Source organism: Bos indicus, chromosome X (assembly GCF_029378745.1).
Source record: "Bos indicus isolate NIAB-ARS_2022 breed Sahiwal x Tharparkar chromosome X, NIAB-ARS_B.indTharparkar_mat_pri_1.0, whole genome shotgun sequence".
Taxonomy (NCBI): Eukaryota; Metazoa; Chordata; class Mammalia; order Artiodactyla; family Bovidae; genus Bos; species Bos indicus.
Genome location: NC_091789.1, coordinates 151,211,534 through 151,235,203, shown reverse-complemented (window position 1 = coordinate 151,235,203; position 23,670 = coordinate 151,211,534). Strand labels below are relative to the sequence as shown.

At 50.8% G+C, this 23,670-nt stretch overlaps 1 protein-coding gene across 18 annotated transcripts in view; it reads left to right on the top strand.

Annotated features, from left to right (window-relative positions):
• Window positions 1-23,670, top strand: part of CSF2RA (colony stimulating factor 2 receptor subunit alpha) — a 66,711-nt gene that overhangs the window by 596 nt on the left and 42,445 nt on the right. For 4 of the 18 annotated variants that reach the window (XR_011565457.1, XR_011565458.1, XR_011565459.1 and 1 more), the window contains exons 1-8: window positions 10,726-11,412; window positions 17,094-17,195; window positions 18,234-18,376; window positions 19,684-19,807; window positions 20,912-21,038; window positions 21,132-21,304; window positions 21,703-21,836; window positions 22,521-22,550. Coding sequence is in view for 13 of the 18 variants with exons in the window: in XM_070785275.1 (XP_070641376.1) it covers window positions 11,181-11,412; window positions 17,094-17,195; window positions 18,234-18,376; window positions 19,684-19,807; window positions 20,912-21,038; window positions 21,132-21,304; window positions 21,703-21,836; window positions 22,521-22,550 (1,065 nt within the window). In the remaining 5 variants the exon portion in view is untranslated. Of the gene's footprint in view, window positions 1-10,127; window positions 11,543-17,093; window positions 17,196-18,233; window positions 18,377-19,681; window positions 19,808-20,724; window positions 21,039-21,131; window positions 21,305-21,702; window positions 21,837-22,520; window positions 22,551-23,670 lie in introns of those variants that run through there. The other 14 variants (XR_011565455.1, XR_011565456.1, XM_070785262.1 and 11 more) reach the window with 13 other exon arrangements.

The following is a 23,670-nucleotide window of genomic DNA, read 5'->3' as shown; positions in this document are numbered from 1 at the left end:
TCCTGAATCGGTGTCTCCTGCATCGGCAGGCGGATTCGTTACCACTGAGCCACCAGGGAAGCCCCAAGGAGGTCACGTTTTCCATTGGTTATCACTGAAGGTGCGGGTCCCAGGGGGGTTTTGTTTGGCGATTGCTTTTTCTCTTTTTTTTTTGGCCACTTTGCAGCCTGTGGGATCTTAGTTCCCCGACCATGGATTGAACCTGTGCCCCTCACTGCGGTGGAAGCACAAGAGTCGTAACCCCTGGACCGCCTGGGACCTGCCATTGTTTGGGGGTTTCTGACTATGTGTCCAGAGGGTTCTCAGCACAAGCTAGGCAGTGACCACTGTCCTGGGCATCCTTCCCCATCTTCCTTCTGCCCAGCGTTTTACTCCAGGTGATCTCTGACTCTGTCTTCTCCTGGGGGTGGCTCGCTGCGTTTTCTGTAATGTCTTTCCGTCATCTTTAATGTCTGTGGAGGCTCTTCTGTTCTTCCTGCAAACTAGGGCAGAAGGTGAGGAAGCAAGAGTCTTACCTATTTTTTATTTTTGCGGTATGTATTCATTTGGCCGTGCCAAGCCTTAGCTGTGGCAGGCAGGCTCTTTGCTCTTTAGTTGCTACATGTGGGGTCTAGTCCCCTGAACCACGGATGGAACCCAGGCCCCCTGCACTGGGAGCTCAGCATTTAAGCCTCTGGACCAGCGGGGAAGTCCCCACACTTCCAAGAATGGTTCTTACTTATGTCTACTGAGCTTAAACTTTCTATAGATAATGTATTTTTTTTTCAAATTGTTTTCCATCATAGGTTATGACAAGATGTGAGTGTATTTCCCTGTGTTATAAGGGTAAATCCTTCAGTCGGTAAGGAATCTGCCTGCAATGCAGGAGACCCAGTTCCATCCCTGGGTGGGGAAGATCCCCTGGAAAAGGGAGAAGCTGCCCACTCCAGTATTCTTGCCTGAAGAATCCCAGAGGAGCCTGGCGGGCTACAGTCCATGGGGTCACAAAGAGTCAGACACTCCTGAGAGACTAGACCACCACCACCACAGGAGATATTGAATAGAAGTCCCTGTACTGTGCTTGTTGGTTATCTATTTTAGGTATGGTACTGTGTACACGTCCATCCCAATCTCATCATTTACCCCATCCCCCGCCCCACACTTGCATCTGCAAATCTGCATGTCTGTGAGTCTGTTTCAGAGATAATTTTGTGTCATCTTTTAGATTTCACATCCAAGTGATATCACGTGATGGTTTTCTTTGTCTGACTCACTTCCTTTCGCGTGATCCGCTCTAGGTCCACCTCTGTAGCTACAAAGGGCATTAGTTCATTCTTTTTCACGGCTGAGTAATATTCCATTGTGTGTATGGACTGCATCTTCTTTAATCCATTCCTCCGTTGATGAACACTGAGGTTGCTTCCGAGGATGGGTTTTTTTTTTTTTTTTTAATGCATTAGTTTAATTTTTTGACCGCGCTGGGTCTGTGTTGCAGTGTGCAGCTTCTCTCTGGGTGCAGCCCCCAGGCTCTAGAGAGCACATTCAGTACTTGGGGCATGTGTGTTTACTTGCTCTGGGGCATGTAGGATCTTCCCTGACCAGGGATTGAACCCATGTCCCCTGCTTTGGCAGGCGGTTTCTTTACCACTGAGCCACCAGGGAAGGCCTGAGTGTTAATTTTTTAAGAGTAGGTCTTACTTATGTCTTCTGACTTTAAACATTATATATATGCACATATATATATATGTATCGGAGAAGGCAATGGCACCCCACTCCTATACTCTTGCCTGGAAAATCCCATGGACGGAGGAGCCTGGTGGGCTGCAGTCCATGGGGTTTCGAAGAGTTGGACACGACTGAGCGACTTCACTTTCACTTTTCACTTTTATGCATTGGACAAGGAAATGGCAACCCACTCCAGTGTTCTTGCCTGGAGAGTCCCAGGGTTGGGGGAGCCTGGTGGGCTGCCGTCTATGGGGTCGCACAGAGTCGGACACGACTGAAGCGACTTAGCAGCAGCAGCAGCATATATATGTATATATAAATATTCCAGATTATTTTCCATCATAGGCTTCCTTGGTGGCTCACACAGTAAAAAGTCGGCCTGCCGGGGTCCAGCCCAGGTGGATCCAGGGAATTTGAAGCGGGGATGGCGTCGGTGACCAGGAAACAATAGATCAATTAAGCATTAATTAAAGATATAAAGAGTGGTTAAATAAGGATAGCTCAGTAGGAAAATTCAATGAAGAAAAGAGGCTGAATAACTTGGTTTACATGGAAAGCCAATAAAATTTCAAGACAAGAAATTTGCGTCACCTACGTATGCCGCAGGCATCCTCCCATTCTCCTGAAGGAGAGGAGACACTAAGGCCTCCCCGGTCAGATCTTAGAAGCCCAGGCATAATTAGTAGGCTTCACAAGCCTCCAGGCTCCAGATGGGAATTCACCCAGAAGGTGAGAGAAAGAACGACATAAGGAGACCAGTCTTTCCAGGAACCGATCCCATTCTTTATTTTCCAGGGTCCGCTTTTATACACAGAGATGTAATACAAAAGTCACGCGGGGTCAGCAGTCCTGACTTTTATCAAAATCAGGTGCTTCATACAAATGTATACAGAGGTCTTAGGGGTGTTACATCATCTTCTGGCCAGGGGGCCTGCTGACAATTTATGACCCTCGGCTTGTGACAGCGGTCAGTCAACCAGAACACTTATTTCTCCAGGGGTGATTATTCTTAAAACAGACGCCATCTTCCGAAGGCGCCAGATAAAGTTACATTCTTATAGGGTGAGAGTGTAGTGGGTTTTAATTAAGGAAAGAATTTGCTTAGCCTAAGGTCTAACGTGATTAATATCAAAGGTTAATACTTATTTCTCCTTTATGTAGTTATATTGATTAACGTGTATAAGGGCAGGGGATGTGGAGACTTAGCAGCAAACATTGGCTTAACAAATGAAAAAACCCTTCACCAGTACAATTTCTAATCAGCCCACTATACTATACTAATAGTTTTCTAACTTCCCTAAAGAACCTGTCTTTAGAAGGTTTAAAGCATCTCGTGCCTCTCACGGTTGGGAGGCTGTGAACAATCACATGTGGCCAGACAAACCTGTCAGGCAGGCTAGAGAACCTTCAGAGGAGTTTGTAGGTTGATACACTCCTGTCACGCCCAGGAATTATTATTAACTGGAGCTGTAAGTTAACTCTTTTTCAGAGAGAGGTGGTGGGGGACAGCCCCCCGTAAAGTCAGAGGTGTAGGGGAGAGCACAAAGTAGTAAAGCAGGCAGACTCTGGTTTTGGGGGTAGATGCTCAAGAATTTCCAGGGGGACTCCTGAGGCTCGATCCTGCCTTTACGTATGTCGAGCCTCCTTCCTCATGACCTTTGCCACGGGCGGAGTTCCTCACGCTGGCTTCCGGAATCTGCCTGCAACGTAGGAGACCCAGGTTCGATCCCTGGGTTGGGAAGATCCCCTGGAAAAGGAAATGGCAACCCACTCCAGTACTCTTGCCTAGAGAATCCCATGGATGGAGGAGCCTGGTGGGCTACATTCCATGGGGTTGCAAAGAGTCAGACACGACTGAGTGACTTCTCTTAAACGTTGTTACAAGATTTTAATATTGTTCCCTGTGCTATATAGTAAATCACTGCTTCTATATATTTTATATAAGGTATTGAGTATGGCGGAGAAGGCAATGGCACCCCACTCCAGTACTCTTGCCTGGAAAATCCCATGGACGGAGGAGCCTGGTGGGCTGCAGTCCGTGGGGTCGCTAAGAGTCGGACACGACTGAGTGACTTGCCTTTGACTTTTCACTTTCATGCATTGGAGAAGAAAATGGCAGCCCACTCCAGTGTTCTTGCCTGGAGAATCCCAGGGACGGGGGAGCCTGTTGGGCTGCCGTCTATGGGGTCGCACAGAGTCGGACACGACTGAAGCGACTTAGCAGCAGCAGCAGCAGCAGCATTGAGTATGGCTTCCTGTGCTGCACAGTAGGTCCTTCTGTTGTATCTATTTTGCATATAGCAGTGCGTATCTGTTAACTCCAGACTCCCAGTTTATCAACCCTTGGCCGACCACAAGTCTGTTCTGTATGTCTGAGTCTCTTTCTGCTTTGGAGATGAGTTCGTTTGTCTCTCACCCTCTTTTTTTATTCCGCATATAAGCTATATCATACGACATTGGTCTTCTTCTGTCTGACTTAGTCCACTACTTTCATCACGTCTGGTTACATCCGTATTGCTGCCAGTGGCATCGTTTCGTTCTTTTTCACGGCTGAGTTAATACTCCATTGTATATATGGACCACGTCTTCTGCATCTACCCGTCAGTCGATGGACTCCAAGGTTGCTTCCGAGTGGTTGTCGTTCTTGTTCAGTAGCTCGGTCGTGTCCGACTCTGCAACCCCAAGGACTGCAGCCCTCCAGGCTCCTCCGTCCATGGGATTCTCCAGGCAAGAATCCTGGAGTGGGTTGCCAGTCCCTTCTCCAGGGGGGATCTTCCCAACCCAGGGATCAAACTTGGGTCTGCCACATTGGCAGGCAGATTCTTTACCGCTGAGCCACCTGGGAATACTCCTCAACCATAAAAAAGAATGGAATAGGGCCATTTTCAGCATGAGGGATGGACCTAGAGGTTATCATACCGAGTGAAGTAAGTCAAAGACAGATATCATATGCTGTTGCTTATATGTGGCATCTAAAAAAAATGATACAAATAAATTTATTTATGAAACGGAAACAGGCTCACAGACTTAAAAAAAAAACCTTATGCTTGCCAACTTAGGGCTTCCTTGGTGGCTCAGATGGTAAAGAATCTGCCTGCAATATGGGAGACCTGGGTTCCATCCCTGGGTTGGGAAGATCCCCTGGAGGAGTGCATGGCAACCCAGTCCAGGATTCTGGCCAGGAGAATCCCATGGACAGAGGAGCCCGGTGAGCTACAGTCCATGGGGTCGCAAAGGGTCAGATATGACTGAGTGGCTAACACCTTCATTTCCTGTGGTTGCCAAAAGAGAATGAAGGGAAGGGATAGATTCAGTTCAGTTGCTCAGTCGTGTCTGACTGTTTGCGACCCCATGAATCACAGCACGCCAGGCCTCCCTGTCCATCACCAACTCCCGGAGTTCACTCAGACTCACGTCCATCGAGTCAGTGATGCCATCCAGCCATCTCATCCTGTTGTCCCCTTCTCCTCCTGCCCCCAATCCCTCCCAGCATCAGAGTCTTTTCCAATGAGTCAACTCTTCGTATGAGGTGGCCAAAGTACTGGAGTTTCAGCTTCAGCATCATTCCTTCCAAAGAAATCCCAGGACTGGTCTCCTTTAGGATGGACTGGTTGAGTCTCCTTGCAGTCCAAGGGACTCGCTAGAGTCTTCTCCAACACCACAGTTCAAAAGCATCAATTCTTCGGCACTTAGCCTTCTTCACAGTCCAACTCTCACATCCATACATGACCACTGGAAAAACCATAGCCTTGACTAGACGGACCTTTGTTGGCAAAGTAATGTCTCTGCTTTTGAATATGCTATCTAGGTTGGTCATAACTTTCCTTCCAAGGAGTAAGTGTCTTTTAATTACATGGCTGCAGTCACCATCTGCAGTGATAGATTAGGAGTTGGATATTCACAGATTCACACCACTATGTATGAAATAAATAAACTATAAGGGCCTACTCTATAGCACAGGGAACTCTATTCACCATCATGTAATAACCTATAGTGGAAATGAATCTGAAAAAAATACATGTGTGTGTATATATATATGTTACTGAATCACTTTGCTGTACAGCTAAAACTAATACAGTATCAGTAGTCAACTATACTTCAGTTGGGCTTCCCTGGTAGCTCAGATGGTAAATAGTCTGCCTCCGATGCGGGAAACCCAGGTTGGATCGCTGAATCGGGAAGATCCCCTGGAGAAGGAAATGGCCACCCACTCCAGTGGACAGAGGGGCCTGGTGGGCTACAGGGCATGGGGTCGCAAAGGGTCAGACACGACTGAGTGGCTAACACCTTCACTTCCTGTGGTTGCCAAAAGAGAATGAAGGGGAAGGGATAGATTAGGAGTTGGATATTCACAGAGTCACACTGCTGCTACTGCTGCTTGGACAGAGGAGCCTGGCAGGGGCCTACAGTCCACGAGGTTGCAGAGAGTTGGACGCGACTGATATTTTCACTTCACTTTGACACTCCAATTAAAAAACACTAAAATGGGGACTTCCCTGGCGATCCACTGGTTAAGCCTACAAGCTTCCACTTTAGGGGGTGGGGGGTTACAGGTTCCATTCCTGGTCGGGGGACTAAGATCTCGCAGTCCTCCTGTATGGCCAATAATAATAATAGATAAAATGAAACTTAAAGAAAAGAAAACAATACCAGCGCGGCCTTCCTGCTGCCTGAAGATCTTTGTCCTGGAGTCTGGGAGGAAGTGAAGGCGCTCTTGCCGAACCCCGCCCGCCCCCGCCTTGAGCGTGAGGCCCGGCTCAGCCCATCAGGAAGTTGAGAAACTGTGAGTTTGTTAGGAAATGTGTCTCCTCGTATCTGGTTTCCTTTCTGGGAAAATCGATGTTTTAACTTAGTGGGCTCCACCCTCCCCCCAAACGCTGGCTCACTGAGATCCTGCGGCCCACACCTCTGTTTTTCTCTGGAAGAGGCGCTGATGACCCCTCTTGCCCATGACTCCTTTTCCTCTCTGACCCGGAGGAGAGTCTGGGAAGGGCGGAAATGTGGGATTCTGGCGGGTGAGGGGGTGGGGAGGAGCCTGTGTCAGCAGAAGGGGCACAGAGATGCTGTCAGCAAGTGCCTGCACGAGCTGGTCAGCCTCAGCCGCCAGGCGTCCGGGGCTGGACGAGTCTCTGATGGGGGGCGTCCTGGGCCCTGTGTGGGGTGTGGAGGAGTGTCCCTGGGCTCCCCCCACCGCACGCCAGGGGGACCCCCTGACCCCATCACTGTTACAGCCACAATGTCTCCAGACGTTGTTATATTTCCCCTAGGAGGGTAAAGTCCTCCCAGTCCGTGAACCACAGCCAGAGGTGCATACGTGGATGGATGGGTAGATGGATGGATAGATGGATGGACGGACAGATGGATGGATAGGTGGATGGATAGATAGATGTATCAGTGGATAGATAGATGGATGGGTGGATGGATGGATAGATGGATGGATAGATGGATGGATGGATAGATGGATGGATGAGTGGGTTGATGGATGGATGGATGAGATAGATGATGATGGACGGATGGATGATGGATAGATGATGGGTGGATGGATGATGGGTGGATGGATAGATGGTTGGATGGATGGACATATGGATGATGGATGGATGGATGCATTGATGGATGGATGATGGATGGATGGATGATGGATGGATAGATGGATGGATAGATGAGACGGATGATGGATAGATGGATGGATGGGTAGATGGATCATGGATAGAGATACATGGGTGGATCGGTAGATAGATGGATGAATGAATAGATAGATGGATGGATAGTTGGATAGATGGATGGATAGATAGAAGTATGGATAGATACATGGATGGATGGATACATGTATGTATGGATGGATGGATAGATTTATCAGTGGATGGATAGATGGATGGGTGGATGGATGATAGACGGATGGAGGGATAGAGGGCTGGCTGGATGGGTGGATGGATGGATGGATGGGTGGATGGATTGGTAGATAGATGGATGAATGAATGGACAGATAGATACTTGTATATATGTATGGATGGATGGATGGATGGGTACATGGATGAATGGATGAGTGGATGGATGGATGGATCGGTAGGTAGATGGATGGATGGATGAATGGATACGTACATATACATGATGCATAATAGGTAGATGATAGCATAATTATGCTAATCATGGAGAATGGAGATGGATAGAAAAACAGACGGAGAAATCGTTAGACAACAGACTGTCGTGCCTGCTCAGGGATCCTCAGCCTCAGCACTGCTGACACGCAGGGCTGGACGAGTCTCTGACGTGAGGAGTCCTGTGCACTACGGGGTGTGGAGCAGAAGCCAAGGCCAGTTAGACAAAAGATGTATTACAATGTAAGCAAATTTAAAAATATAAATGGATTAAAATTTTATCGTTTTAAAAAATATGCAATAACCAACAAGGATCTACTGTGTAATACAGGGTACTGTACTTTCGTTCGGATTCACATATATATATTCTTTTTTAGATTCTTTTCCATTATAGGTCATTACAAAGTTTTGCGTGTAGTACCCAGTGCTTCCCAGGTACTTTAGTGGAAAAAAACCCACCTGCTGATACAGGAGACATAAGAGACTCGGGTTCGATCCCTGGGTGGGGAAGACCCCCTGGAGGAGGGCGTGGCAACCCACTCCAGTGTTCCTGCCTGGAGAATCCCAGGGACAGAGGAGCCTGGCAGGCTACAGTCCAGGGGGTCGCAAAGAGTCAGACACGACTGAGAAAGTTAGCGTGCTTTCACGCACACACACACGTGTATAAGTGAATCACTTTGCCGTACACCTTAAACTAACCCAACCCTGTATATGAACTCTACTTCAATGAAAAAAAAATTTTTTTTAACATGCAGATCAGAAAAGAGAAGTAAAACCATATCCCATCTGCAGATGGCTGTTACGGAAGGAAAATCTTGATGAGAATCCACTAAAAAAAAAATCTTAGAACTAGTACCCAGATTTGGCCTGGCAGCAGGGTATAAGATTCAGGCACAAAGACCCAAGTGCGGGGAACCGTCCAAAAAAAGAAATTCAGAAAACAATTCTATCTGCAGTAGCATCTGAAAGATGGAAATATGTCCATTTTTGTTGTTGCTCTGTTACTAAGTCTTTTATTTTTTTAAATTGGAGGCTAATTACAATATTGTATTGGTTTTGCCATATATCAAAATGAATCTGCCACAGGTATACATGTGTTCCCCATCCTGAACCCTCCTCCCTCCTCCCTCCCCATACCATCCCTCTGGTCATCCCAGTGCACCAGCCCCAAGCATCCAGTATCGTGCATCGAACCTGGACTGGCGACTCGTTTCACATATGATATTATACATATTTCAATGCCATTCTCCCAAATCATCCCACCCTCTCCCTCTCCCACAGAGTCCAAAAGACTGTTCTATACATCAGTGTCTCTTTTGCTGTCTCGTATACAGGGTTATTGTTACCATCTTTCTAAATTCCATATATATGCATTAGTATACTGTATTGGTGTTTTTCTTTCTGGCTTACTTCACTCTGTATAATAGGCTCCAGTTTCATCCACCTCATTAGAACTGATTCAAATGTATTCTTTTTAATGTCTGGGTAATGTTCCATTGTGTATATGTTCCACAGCTTTCTTATCCATTCGTCTGCTGATGGACATCTAGGTTGCTTCCATGTCCTGGCTATTGTAAACAGTGCTGGGATGAACATTGGGGTACACGTGTCTCTTTCAATTCTGGTTTCCTCGGTGTGTATGCCGAGCAGTGGGCATGATTGCTGGGTCATATGGCAGTTCTATTTCCAGTTTTTAGGGAATCTCACAGTTAACCTTTAATAAAGGGTAAAAGGTATTCTGTGTGGTGGGGAGGGAAAGAAAAAAAACCCAAGCCTCAAATAGAGACAGTGAAGATGGGAACACGTGTGGGCTGTGTTAAAGGGACCGTCCACTGGCCACCTGTAAGTCGGTGGTCCCTGTGGAGGACTCTGTCCCCCAGGCCCTCTGCCCCGCCTTGCAAGCTCTCTGCACACTGTCCTGAAGGACTCTTGGCGCCACCCAGGACCAGGCGCCATCTCCTTTACTCTTGTTCGCCTTGTCTGCACACCCTGCTGGGAGGTCTGAGCTGGTCTGGGAACACGCCAGGGCGATGAAGACGAGAAAAATCACAGAAGGTGAAAACTGGACCTAGAGGGCAGGTCTCTGTGGGACCTTCAGTCACACAGACTGAAGGAGGGAGTCAGGACGAGAAACACAACTGTCGCGTCTTGACAGGTTTATGAGGAATCTAGAAAAATGGCAGAGATGCCCGTACTTGCGAAGCAGAAATAGACAGACGCACGGACTCTGAGCAGGGAAGGAGGGGGTGGGACGAGTTGGGAAATTGAGATTGGCACGTATACACGGTTGAGGCGTGCCTGCTAAGTCGCTGCAGTCGTATCTGACTCTGTGTGACCCCACGGACTGTAGCCCGCCAGGCTCCTCTGTCCGTGGGATTCTCCCAGGCAAGAATACTGGAGTGGGTTGCCATGCCCTCCTGCAGGGCATGTTCCTGACACAGAGATCAAGCTTGTGTCTCTTAACTTCTCCTGCGTTGGCAGGCAGATTTTTTACCACTAGCGCCACCCGGGAAGCCCATCTTGATACTGATACTATGTAGGTAATAGATCCTTATACATGTTTACATATACAATAAATCGAGAGTATGCGTATTGATACTATGTGTATAGTAGATAATGAGTCAGAACCTACTTTACAGCACAGGGGACTCTACTCAGGGCTCTGTGATGACCTAAATGGGAAGGAAATCCAATAAAGAGGGGATACACGCATACTTATGCTGAAGCTCCAATCCTTTGGCCACCTGATGTGAAGCGCTGACTCGTTTGAAAAGACCCTGATGCTGGGAAAGATCGAAGGCGGGAGGAGAAGGGGACGACAGAGGATGAGATGGCTGCATGGCATCACCAACTCGATGGACGTGCGTTTGAGCAAACTCCGGGAGTTGGTGATGGACAGGGAGGCCTGGCGTGCTGCGGTCCATGGGGTCGCAAACACGACTGAACGACTGAACTGAACTGAGATAAGGGGACCAAGCTGGTACTGGATGTGAGTAGACTTGGGGAACCTTCTGGTCCAGTTCCTGGGAAGATGACCCTCTCCACATCTGTGATGAAAATGGTTGCTGAGGTGGGTTCAGTGGTAAAGAACCCTCCCACCAGTGCAGCAGACAGGGGTTTGATACCCCATCGGGGAAAAAAAATTCCACGTTCCATGGAGCAACTGAGCCCGTGCGTCACAGCTGCTGAAACCTGGGGGCCCTGGAGCCCACGCTGCACAAGAGAAGCCACTGCAGTGAGAATCTTGTGTCCCACAGCTACGGAAAACAACCGCATGGTCAAAACATCAAATTAAAAAAAAAGAAAAGGTCAGTGAGAACAGGCCCACCTGGTCCCTGACCTGAGAAGATGTGGTGAAGCGTTTGGTCCAACTCTAAGAATATGACCTTCTCCACGCAAGTGATGGGCGGGGGTGTGGAGACCAGAGGACCCGCCTATCCCAGTTCCTCCTCGTGGCAGGCGTGGCAAGGGGAGGGAATCGAGGAGAAGAAAACAGGAACCCAGCTGACGGCGTCTGGTCGTGCCGTCCACGGGCCATCACTGTCGGGTGAGAAAGAGAGGCGTCGGGGCGGTCAGACGTGGAAGCCTGGCAGGAGAGCGATGGGGAACGCAGGTTGGCAGACGTGAGCGTGGGGCGTGTGTGTCGGAGGGGAGGGGTGTAACCCGGTCCCCCCTGACCCCCGGGGTCCTCGAAAGTGCCACTTCCCTGCTTCTGTTGCTGCCGTTGACGGTGGGTGCTCCAGGTGGGTCAGAACAAACGTGCTACTCTATCTGCTAAGTTACTTGAGTCGTGTGTCCGACTCTGCGACCCTGTGGACTGTAGCTCCCTCCCAAGCTTCTCCAGGATTCTCCAGGGGATTCTCTGGAGTGGGTGGCCATGCCATCCTCCAGGGCATCTTCCTGACCCAGGCGTCAACCTGGGTCTCCTGCACGGGCAGGCGGAGTCTGTAATGTTTGCACCGCCTGGGAAGCCTTTCGGATGCAGGGCGCCCAAGCAGACAGGGTGATGGATGAGGGGTGGCGCGTGGGCGCCGCGTTCTCAGGTCCGAATGCGCCCCCGGGGACTTGGCCAGGTTGGGGTGAAAGATTTCGGAGTTCCCCGGGCCAGCCCGTGCCTGTCGGGATTGGAACGAGACTTGGGTTTGCGAGCTGTGTGTGCTGCAGTGATGGGGGCCCGTCGCGGTTACGGGTGCTGCCTGGGACGCTGGCGTGGCGTTTTGTGTGGCTCAGTTTGTAAAGAACCTGCCTGCAATGCAGGAGACCCTGGTTCGAGTTCTGGGTCGGGACGATCCGCTGGAGAAGGGATAGGCTACCCACTCCAGTATTCTGGCCTGGAGAATCCCATGGGCTGTATATGTATAGTCCACGGGGTTGCAAAGAGTCAGACACGACTGAGCGACTTTCACTCACGCTCTCCCTGGCTCGCCCAAAAGCATGGTGAGCTCCACGCGCAAGGTCGTGCAAGGGTCCCCCTTGGACTGGCCTCCCGGTTACCCAGCCCCCTCCCCAGGGCGTGTCCTGAATCTGAAAGACGTGTCGGGCCCTCCTACAGGGTTGTAAAACTGAAATCTTTAAATGGGGAAAGAAAGCGCGGCCTGGTGGTTACCAAAACAAGAAGAGAAAGCGGGCATAAAAAAGCAAGGGGTGACTCGATTCCATGTACAGGAAGCAAAGCCGCACAGGCGAGTCCGCGGAGGCAGAAAGTGGGTTCGTGCTTGGGGGGGCTGGGGGACGAGAGGTGGAGGCTGTCGGCTCAGGGGGACAGGTCTCCCTTGGGGAGACGGGAAGGTTCTGCAGCCAGGCTTTGTGGATGTGCTGAGTGTCTCTGAGTTGTACAAGGGGGCTTCCCTGGTGGCTCAGTGGTAAAGAATCCTTCTGCCGACGGAGGAGACACGGGTTCCGTCCCCGGTTCGGGAAGATCCCCTGGAGAAGGAAGTGGCAACCCACTCCAGTGTTCTTTGCCCGGAGAATCCCCAGGGACCAAGGAGCCTGTCGGGCTACAGTCCACAGGGTTGCAGAGAGTTGGACACGACTTAGCGACTGAGCGCAGAGGGTTGCACCCCGTGTGAATTTAGCCTGAATTTTTTTTTTTTTAAAAAAGGGCAAAATTAAGTGAAACAGCGATGAGATTTCTGTGGATTTCAGTCTTCTGACCACTTCTGTGAGGCTCCTGGAAGTGCCTCGTAAGATGGAAGTGACAATTAAATCAGGGATTGGCTGAATAAGATACATCATGTTGTTATTCAGTCGCTTAGTCGTGTCTGACTCTTTCCGACCCCATGGACTGCAGCATGCCAGGCCTCTCTGTCCATCACCAACTCCCGGAGCTTGCTGAAACTCATGTCCACTGAGTCGGTGAGGCCATCCAACCATCTCATCCTCTCTTGCCCCCTTCCCCCTCTGCCTTCAATCTTTCCCAGCATCAGGGTCTTTTCCAATGAGTCAGTTCTTCGCATCAGGTGGCCAAAGGATTGGAGCTCCAGCTTCAGCATCAGTCCGTCCAGTGAACAGTCAGGACTGATTTCCTTTAGGATGGACTGGTTGGATCTCCTTGCAGTCCAAGGGACTCTCAAGAGCCTTTTCCAGTGCTACGATACATCACGCCCATTGCAGAGTCTCCTTTGGAGATTTTCTCACAGTCCTTGACCAAGAGCCGGAGTCTCCGACGAACTGATGATTTAAAGCGAGCAACTTTTGGGGATGGGTTTCTGTGTCCCTTTGTGGTATACGAGAACTCTTTTTTCGGTCAAGGTTACAGCAGTTTCTGGTTTTTGCTCCATCACGATGAGCAGGAAGCCGGCGGGAGTTCAGTGCACAAGTTAGTGGGGAAGTTGGGGTGAAGGGTGTTGATGAGTCTGGTGGGTTGGGGGGCACTTTGCTACCCCCTCTGCGTGTCCACCCCCCACCGCCACCCGGAGGCCGGTACGACGGTATGCCCCGTGGAGGAGAAAGCTGGACTCAGGGAGCTTGGTAAGACAGGTGCTGCCCTCACCGAGGAGGTGGGGAGACGGGTCAGGCTGCGGTTCCTCCCCCACCCCGCCCTGCACCCACGGCCTATCCCCCTCGTCTCCCGTTAAGCAAAGCTCAGACCGCAGACATTTCGCAAATTGCAGATGTGAAAATCCAGGCAAGGCACCAAGAGCCGTGGGGGTGTGTGGATTGAGGAAGGTCCTCTCGGAGAGGTTCCGGGGTGCCGCGGGTGTGTGGATTGAGGAAGGTCCTCTCGGAGAGGTTCCGGGGTGCCGCGGGTGTGTGGATTGAGGAAGGTCCTCTCGGAGAGGTTCCGGGGTGCCGCGGGCAGGCAAGCACACCCCCTCCCCGCTGCAGGAAGCAGCCTCCCCCACAGGTGGGGATCAGACAGCAGGCCCCCGAGAAAGACAAAGTCTGCATGGGGCAGGGTCTCGGGGGGACGGTCACTGGAGCAGTGGAACAGGAGATGACAGTCAGATGGGAAAGTTGGAACCGGTCTGGTGGGTTGTTTGGTTTTGGTTCCCCTCTGTGATGGCAAGTGAGGTTCCCTGAGGGGACGAGGTTGAACGTGGGTGGGCAGGAATCTGAGGCTGGGTGCTTGTCCCCGCGTGTGCTGACGGGCAGGTGTCCCTGTCCTTAAGGAGGGAGGGTGTTTGTGGTCCTCCATGCTTGGCATCCGGCCGGGAGGACCTGGTGAAAATGCAGACCGTCTGAGTAAGTCTGAGAAGAGAAGGCGGAAGAGGATTAAATGTAGGAGGCCCAGAGTGAGGAAGGGAAGATGGAAGGAGACAGGAGCGATGCAGGGATGCAGGAAGGGGAGAGAAAGAAGGGAGAGATGGGGGGAAACAGGTGAGGAGGAAAAACAAAAAACCTTGTCATTTGTCACGGCAACCGCCAGGAAAGGAACTCCCCAAGAGACAGAAGCCAGCTTGAGACCGGTAGACTCCATAAACCCAAGGACATGATGGAAAATACGACCGTGCCCAGTAAAGTGGAGACAGAGAGGGGGAGCCCTTGGGGAAAAGATACAGAGATCAAAGGATGGGATTCCTTGGAGCACAAAAAGGTGAGGAGGGGGTCTGCAAGAACTCGGCTCAAGACAAATGGAGATTTGCAAAGGATGGGATTCCCGGGAGCCCAAAAAGGTGAGGAGGGAGTCTGCAAGAACTCAGCTCGAGACAAATGGAGATTTGCACTGTAGACGAATGGAAAGGCACATTACAAGTGAGAGCAATACTGGAAAGGAATCAGCACGACCCAAAGCAGCCAGGTATGATTCCTGGTGGCCCCGTGGACCGGAGCCCTGCCAGACTCCTCTGGGGTGGGTTGCCGCGCCCTCCTGCAGGGGGATCTTCGCGGCCCAGGAATCGAAATTGAGTCTTCTGCGTTGGCAGGCGGGTTGTTCACCACCTGAGCCACCAGCAAAGCACAGCCTAAAACCACTGCTGGGGAAACAGTGGGCACATCCACAGCTGCCACCCCAAACCCAGCTGGGCGATGAGGTGTTTTCCAGAGTGTGGCTTTGTGGGGGATAGAGGACGGTACCTTGGTAGTTTTTTTTGTTTTTTGTTTTTTACTTTAGTTTTTAAATTTTTATATTTTTGCCCAAATTGTGTGGCATGTGAGATCTTAGTTCCCCAACCAGCGACGGAACCCGAGCCCGCTGCGTGGGAAGCTCGCCGTCTTAACCCCTGGACTACGAGGGAAGTCCCTAAATTTTTTTGTTTAATGTTAGTCGAGTTTATTTGCTTAGGGCGTGTGTAGGTTTGTAGAAACATGAGGTTCGGAAAGTGTTGGGAATTCCTGCATACCCACTTCCTCCTACAGTTAGTTCCCCAATGATGGACACCAAGCATCAGTCTGGACCGTCTCTTACAATTGATGGAGCAAGTTTGACGCAATATTCTTGACTCAAAGTCATAATTTGCATTAGGGGTCACTGTTGCTGTTGTCCCGTAGTTTGGCCACCAGATGGGAAGACCTGACTCATTGGAAAAGACTGATGCTGGGAAAGATTGAGGGCAGGAGGAGAAGGGGACGACAGAGGGTGAGATGGTTGGACGGCATTACCAACTCGATGGACATGGGTTTGGGTGGACTCTGGGATTTGGTGATGGACAGGGAGGCCTGGCGTGCTGCAGTCCATGGGGTCGCAAAGAGTCGGACACGACTGACCGACTGAGCTGAATTGGGCTTGCTGCTGGGTCTTCTATGGGTTTGGACAAGTGTGTAATGGCAGGTATCCATCATTAGAGCAGAATATTTCCACTGCCCTAAAATCTCCTGTCCTCCACCCACCTGTTCATCCCTCCTGTTCTCACAACCCCTGACAAGCACTGATGCTTTCTCTCTCTCCATTGCTGTTGTTCAGTCGCTCAGTCGTGTCTGACTCTTTGGGACCCCATGGACTGCAGCACGCCAGGCCTGCCTGTCCATCACCAACTCCCAGAGTTTACCCAGACCCATGTCCATTGAGTCGGTGATGCCATCCAACCATCGCATCCTCTGTCGTCCCCTTCTCCTCCCGCCTTCAATCTTTCCCAGCATCAGGGTCTTTTCCAACGAGTCAGTTCTTCCCATCAGGTGGCCAAAGTATCGGAGCTTCAGCTTCAGTCCTTCCAATAAATATTCAGGATTGATTTCCTTCAGGATGGACTGGTTGGATCTCCTTGCAGTGCAACGGACTCTCAAGAGTCTTCTCTAGCACCACAGTTTGAAAGCATCATCAATCCTTTTCCATTCTGCTATAATTTTACCTTTTCCAGAAAGTGATAGAACTGGAATCATGCACTCCGTGTGCATGCTAAGTCGCTCAGTCATGTCCGACTCTTTGGGACCCTGAGGGCTGTAGCCTGCCAGACTCCTCCGCCCATGGGATTCTCCGGGCAAGAATACTGGAGTGGGTGGCCATTCCCTCCTCCAGGGGATCTTCCCAACTCAGGGATCAAACCAGAATCTCTTAAGTCTCCTGTGTTGGCAGGCAGATTCTTTACCACTAGCGCCACCTGGGAAGCCCATGCACTTTGAACTCTTTTTCAAATTGTCTTTTTAGTTAATTAATTTATTTTTTAGCTGTACCGTGTACCATGGGGGATCTTAGTACACCGACCAGGGATCGAAACTGTGGCCCCCTGCGTTGGGAGGACAGAGTCTTAACCACTATAAGCAAGTGACCCAAGCTGCTGGCCAGGTCAGCATGCCGATGCTGACCATCACCCTGGAGAGAGTCCTGTGTTGTTGGGTTTTTTTCCCCATCTCCCTGGGGAAACATCACTGGTGTCCACATCAAGACTCCCACGCAGGCTGGTTTTTCTCACCCCGCAGCGCTTCTGCGTCGTCTGGGCAGCCCTGGAAGTCTCCTGGCGACGGTGGTCCTCCTCTCTGTGGTGCTTGACTCCGCGTGGCTCCTCACCCAGGAGCAGCAGGGTGAGTATGTGAATGTGCCTGACCTCTTTCTGCTTCCCCCCATTCCCCTGACCCCAGCTTCTGGGGTGCATGCCTATCACTTCTTCAGTTGCTCAGTCACATCCGACTCTTTGCGACCCCGTGGACTGCAGCACGCCAGGCCTGCCTGTCCATCACCAACTCCTAGAGCTTGCTCAGACTCATGTCCATCGAGTCGGTGATGCCATCCAACCATTTCATCCTCTGTCGTCCCCTTCTCCTCACACCTTCAGTCTTTCCCACATCAGGGTCCTTTCCAATGAGTCTATTCTGTGCATCAGGTGGCCAAAGGATTGGAGCTTCAGCTTCAGCATCAGTCCTTCCAATGAATGTTCAGGAGTGATCTCCTTTAGAATGGACTGGTTGGCTCTCCTTGCTTCTGCAACACCTCCATTCAAAAACATCAGTTCTTTGGCACTCAGCTTACTTTATACTCCAGCTCTCACATCCATACATGACTCCTGGAAAAACCGTAGCTTTAACTAGACAGACCTTTGTTGGCGAGCCTATCGGCATAGCCACGCCTGATGGTGCCTGACTCTCTGCCCGTGACGAGATGGGATTAACTAGCCTCTGCTCCTTGCTCGGTTGATATTCATTTATTTTCACAGTAGACGTCTCCACTGGGCCCGCCCTGGTGGCTCAGTGGTAAAGAATCCGCCTGCAGTGCAGGAGACATGGGTGCCATCCTTGGGTCAGGAAGGAGGGCATGGCAACCCACTCCAGTCTTCTTGCCTGGAGAATCCCACGGACAGAGGAGCCTGGCGGGCTACAGTCCAGAGGGTCACAAAGACTCAGACGTGGCTTAGTGACTGTATAACAACAGAGGCATCTCCGCTTGGAGAATCGGGCAGGAGGGAGAGACGGGACAGAGGGTAGGAGACACAGAGGATTTGACAGCGGTGGTTGGCAGTGATCCCTAACGCTGATCTTTCCTTGCAAGACCTGAGGCGAATTGCTTGAGTGGGCATGGAGTTGGGAAAAGGGGCGTTTCTTGATTCCTGAGGTCACGTCTTGCAGATCTTCCAACCGTGAAGCCAAACGCCAGCCTAAATGTGAAGTTTGACCCACAGACAACGAAGCTGACTTGGGACTGCAGGGAAAACGCTAGCTCTGGGGAATGTGTGCTGATTCACAAGGAGAAGGGGCCGATTAAGAAAAAGGTAAGGTGGTTTGGGCACGCGTTTGAGCAAACTCCGGGAGATGGTGCAGGACAAGGGAAGCCCGGCGTGGCTGCAGTCCACGGGGTCACAAAGAGTCGGGCGTGACTGAGCCACTGAGCAGCAACGACGAGGTAGATTGCACAGGCCCTGTTGTGATCCTTTGTCGAGCTCTCATCAAGCATGAGACAAAAACACAAGAGTGACCTGGGGATACGTCTAGGAAGTCATGGTGCGTGGTGCACCGGGGAAGTGACCCTCGTGTCCGGGATGTGTTCAGTAGGCTGACTCCCTGGGGGGGCCACGTTCTTTTCGCTCAGTTGGCTCAGGTAGACTTGATCCTGAGCAAGAAAGAAACATTCGCTCGGCCTGTTGCATGGAGCCAAACTAAACCGACTGACTTGGATACAGTGTAACCATGACACTCCTGAGACAATGATGCCTGTGGCATAAGACAAGAAAAGTCAGTCCCGTAGAAGAGGGTGTGGGGACTTCCCTGCTGGTTCAGACTTTGAGCTTCTGGCAGACGGGGGTTGTGGGTTCAGTCCCGGGTCAGGGAACTAAGATTCCTACGGGCTGCATGGCGTGGCCAAAAACACAAGGTTGGGGGGAGTGTGAGGTTCCAAAAAATGGAAAGCGATGAGGGTGTAAAGAACAGTCCAAGCTGCATCCCTTGGGAGTTTGTGAGACCTAGAGGCTCCCAGACTTCAACTGGGAATCATGTAACCAGACTGTACATTTTCACAAGATCCCCGGTGAGCTCTAGGCGGGTTCGGAGGGAGGTTCAAGAGGCAGGGGACATATGTATACTTCCAGCCGATTCACATTGTTGCAGCAGAAACTAACAGACCATTGTAAAGCAATTATGTGCACATCCCTTGAGTCAAGTCTGACTCTCTGCAATCCTATGGACTGCAGCCCACCAGGCTCCTCTGTCCATGGGGTTCTCCAGGCAAGAATACTGAAGTGGGTTGCCATGCCCTCCTGCAGAGGATCTTTGTGACCCAGGGATGAAACCCATGTCTCTGGCGTCACGTGCATTGCAGGTAAATTCTTTACCCACTGAGCCACCTGGGAAGCCCAAAGCGATTATACTCCAATTAAAAATATATATATACTTCATTCTTAAAAAGGTGAGCTCTGAACACTGACTTTCTGAACCTTGCTAGTGGGCCTCTTCTCAAAGAAGGTTACCTGGGTGAGATTTCACATAGGGAGGTGGATGTCATGACCAGTGCAGGAGCAAACGGCATGAGGATGAGAGGAAAGAAGACAGGTTCTTAACCCACGGGCCGGTTGCGTCTCTTCAGGTCAAAGACAGTGAGTGTCAGTGCACGTTTCAGGACTATTCTCTCCACGGGGGAGTCACGCTTACCGTTGAAGTACATGTCAACCAGAGACGGCTTTCAGAAATGCTGGTCTACACTAACCCAGGTAGGGAACACACGGGCGGTGACCCTTCTGCTCCCCACGAGCGTCTCGACACACAGGAATTGTGTAGATGTGAGGATTTCTTGGCTTTGTTTTGTCACTTGGGTGCTTTTGTCTTGGGCCGTTCCTTTGCGGCTTGTGGAATCGGACTTCCCTGACCGGGGAGGGAATGCGGGCCCACAGCAGTGAAAGTGTGGAGCCCTAACCAGTGGCCCGCCAGGGAGTTCCCACATTTGCTGTTTCAGTCTTTGCACGCCTTCCGAAACGATGACCACAGTCGAGCTGTTCACGTCTCTATTCTGCTGCGTGTGTTTTTTTTTTTGTGGTGAGAACCCTTCAGGGATCTTCTCTCTTCAGTTCAGTTCATTCACTTAGTCGTGTCCGACTCTTTGCGACCCCATGGACTGCAGCACGCCAAGCTTCCCTGTTCATCACCAACTCCCGGAGCTTTCTCAAACTCTTGTCCATTGACTCAGTGATGCCATCCAGCCATCTCATCCTCTGCTGTCCCCTTCTCCTCCCGCTTTCGATCTTTCCCAGCATCAGGGTCTTTTCCAGTGAGTCGGCTCTTTGCATCAGGTGGCCAAAGGGTTGGAGTTTCAGCTTCAGCATCAGTCCTTCCAGTGAATATTTAGGACCGATTTCCTTTAGGATGGACTGGTTGGCTCTCCTTGCAGTCCAAGGGACTCTCAAGAGTCTTTTCCAACACCGCAGTTCATAAAGCATCAATTCTTTAGCGCTCAGCTTTCTCTATAGTCCAGCTCTCACATGCATACATGACTACTGGGAAAACCATAGCTTTGACTAGACGGACCTTTGTCGCCAAACTAATGTCTCTGCGTTTTAATATGCTGTCTAGGTTGGTCATAGCTTTTCTTCCAAGGAGCAAGTGTCTTTTAATTTCATTTCTTTTCTCTTAGGGAATTTCAAGTGGACAATACAGTATTGTCAACTGTATCCGCCACGGTGTATGTTAGATCCCTGGAATGTATTCTTCTATTTTTTGGGAAGAGTCTGAGAAGGACTGATATTGATTCTTCTTTGAACCACGAAGCCATCGGGTCCATCCCTCTTTAAACATCATTGTTTTTTTCCGTACCTTCCCAGGTAGGGAGGGCACGGCTGCCCAAAACTTCTCCTGTGTTATCTACGACGCGGATTTCATGAACTGCAGCTGGGCCAAGGGCCGAGCGGCTCCCGACGACGTCCAGTACTTTCTGTACATCCGATCAAAGTAAGTGTTGACCTCACGTAGACAACCCTGACGAATGCTGCGAAGAAGTGAAAACTGCCCTGACGGTTCTCTGAACGTTTGGGGATCCGACAGGAAAAGAATTGAGAGGGAATGTCCTCGTTACCTGAAGGACTCGGGGACCCACGTGGGATGTCACCTCCAAGACCTCTCGGGATTAACGTCGTACAATTACTTCCTGGTTAACGGTACCAGCCAAGAAACCGGAATCCAGTTCTTCGACTCGGTTTTGCTGTTAAAGGAAATAGGTGAGAACGACCATCCGGAATTTAAAACCACTGCTTAGATAGATGTGACAGAATTTGTGTGGGCATTTGCATTGAGATCCCCGGAGATGCTGTAACACGTGAGCACATACTGGGAGACTTAAAACAGTGGAAATGTATTCTCCCAGCGTTTTGGAGGCCGCAAATCTTGGTCCCTTTCGGAGCATCTGAAAGAACCCGCACTCCCACGTCTGTCTGTCTGCTCCTGCTGACAGCCAGCAGCCCTTGGCTTATAGATGAATGATTCCAATCTCTGAAGCTGCTCCCTCCCTGGAGAACTCGGGAGCTCCTGTTTCTGTCGGGATGGCAGAAAGGGGTCTCCCGTCCGTGGAGTAGCGGAGGCATCCCGCATCACAGGTGTCTCCGGGGTCTTGTTACAGAGCAGTACAACCCACCTGACAACATCACCGTCCAGTGCAACGAGTCCCACTGCCTCATCAGGTGGGAAAAGCCCAGGACCCGACAGCCATGGCCCAACAGGGAGTTCCAGTACCAGCTGGACATCCAGAGACGGGTAAGTGGACTCGGCTCCGAGCAGGGCAGTGAGGCTCGGGGAGTCTGGCAGCCAGCCCCGGGGCATGAGAGTGGGGCGTGGAACGGGCGGGCATCCGGGGGATGCAGGGCCTAGCAGAGCAGAACGGGTGGGCGTCGGGGACAGTCCATGCTGTGCGCCAAGGCCCCTGGACCCGGAGCAGACACGGACACGAACTCTCCTCACGTCCCCTGGACCAAGTGTAGACACAAAGACACCCTCTCCTCACGTCCCCTGGACCAAGTGTAGACACGAAGAGACCTCTCCTCACATCCCCCTGAACCCAGTGTAGACATGAAGACACCCTCTCCTCAGGTCCCCCTGGACACAGTGTAGACACCAAAGACCCTCTCCTCACGTCTCCTGGACCCGGTGCAGACACGGACGCACCCTCTCCTCCAAGCCCATGTGCATTCTTAATAGGACCCACCGACTGCTGCATTTCTGGACGGAGCCATGAACCAGCGGCACTCTCTGTCGTGTGCATAGGTTTCCTCCTCCATGTGGAGCCAACTCCAGCTTAGGAGGAATGTAAGGAGCTCAGCTGTTTGTTGGGCACTGACTGTTTTGTCTTGACTTCATGGAAAGGGGAGATGGGATGAGATCTATTAAAAATTTCAAAATGGAGAAAAGTAAATACTCTCTTTTCGTTTTTTTTTTTTCTAGCGCGATACCACCAGCGGTAGAAGTCAACTGGTGAGTGCCAACCCTGACCCTAAATATCACCCTCGTAGTTCAATCCTACATGTGTGTGGGCATGCCCAGTCGCTTCAGTCATGTCCGACTCTTTGTGACCCCGTGGACTGTAGCCCACCAGGCTCCTCTGTCCCTGGGATTCTCCAGGCAAGAACACTGGAGGTGGTTGCCCTGCCCTCCTCCAGGGGAATCTTCCCAACCTGGGCATCGAACTTGTAACTGCCTGTGTCTCCCGCACTGCAGGTGGATTCTTTATTCACACAGCCACCAGGGAAGCTCCAGTTTAATCATACAATATCCATCAATGGACACACACCAATTGGAATTGTTCCAGCAGTGGCCAGTATGGAGATGAGATAAAAGTCAGATGATGGGGTTTCCATAGAGCAGTGATCTCCAACGGTTTTGGTACCGAGGACCAGTGCGTGGGAGACAAATTTTGCATGGACAGAGAGGGATGGTTTAAGATGATTTAATAATAATAAGATGGTTTAAGGGTGATTTAAGAGTGTTGCATTTATTGTGTACTTTATTTCTATTGTTACATCAGCTGTACCTCAGGTCATCAGGCCTTAGGTCCCAGAGGTTGAGGACCCCTGCCTTCGCATATCATCTAGGCAGTGATACACCCCTAGTTACCACTGGGGTGGGGTCTCCCTCTTCTATGCATGTTGCTCCAGGAAATACTTGAAGTGTCACAGAGATGATTGCGTCCCTCAAAACTGCTCTCGAGGATGATCATCAAAGTACTTTTTGTTGATTTTTTCCAAGCTTCACCACCACTGTGACCTCGGTATCATCCTCTATCCGATGAGGAACTTGAGCTTGGTCCTCTGCACATCCTTCGCGGGGCCATGATCCGTCTATGGGTCTGTCCACATCCTCTGCAGTTCCTGAACCTTTGCTGCATCTGTACTGAACGGTCCCGGAAGCCCCAGGAGTATTCACTCAGAAAATGCAGGACAATCACCCATTCGCTTTATTTATCTAAGCATCTCTCTGGAGTACTCAGGACACAAATTACAACATTCATGCCCAGGTTGGGAGGGTGTGGGCTTAAATTTTTCACTTCGGTTGGGCAGACACACACACACACCCACACACCCACCCACTCTTTTTC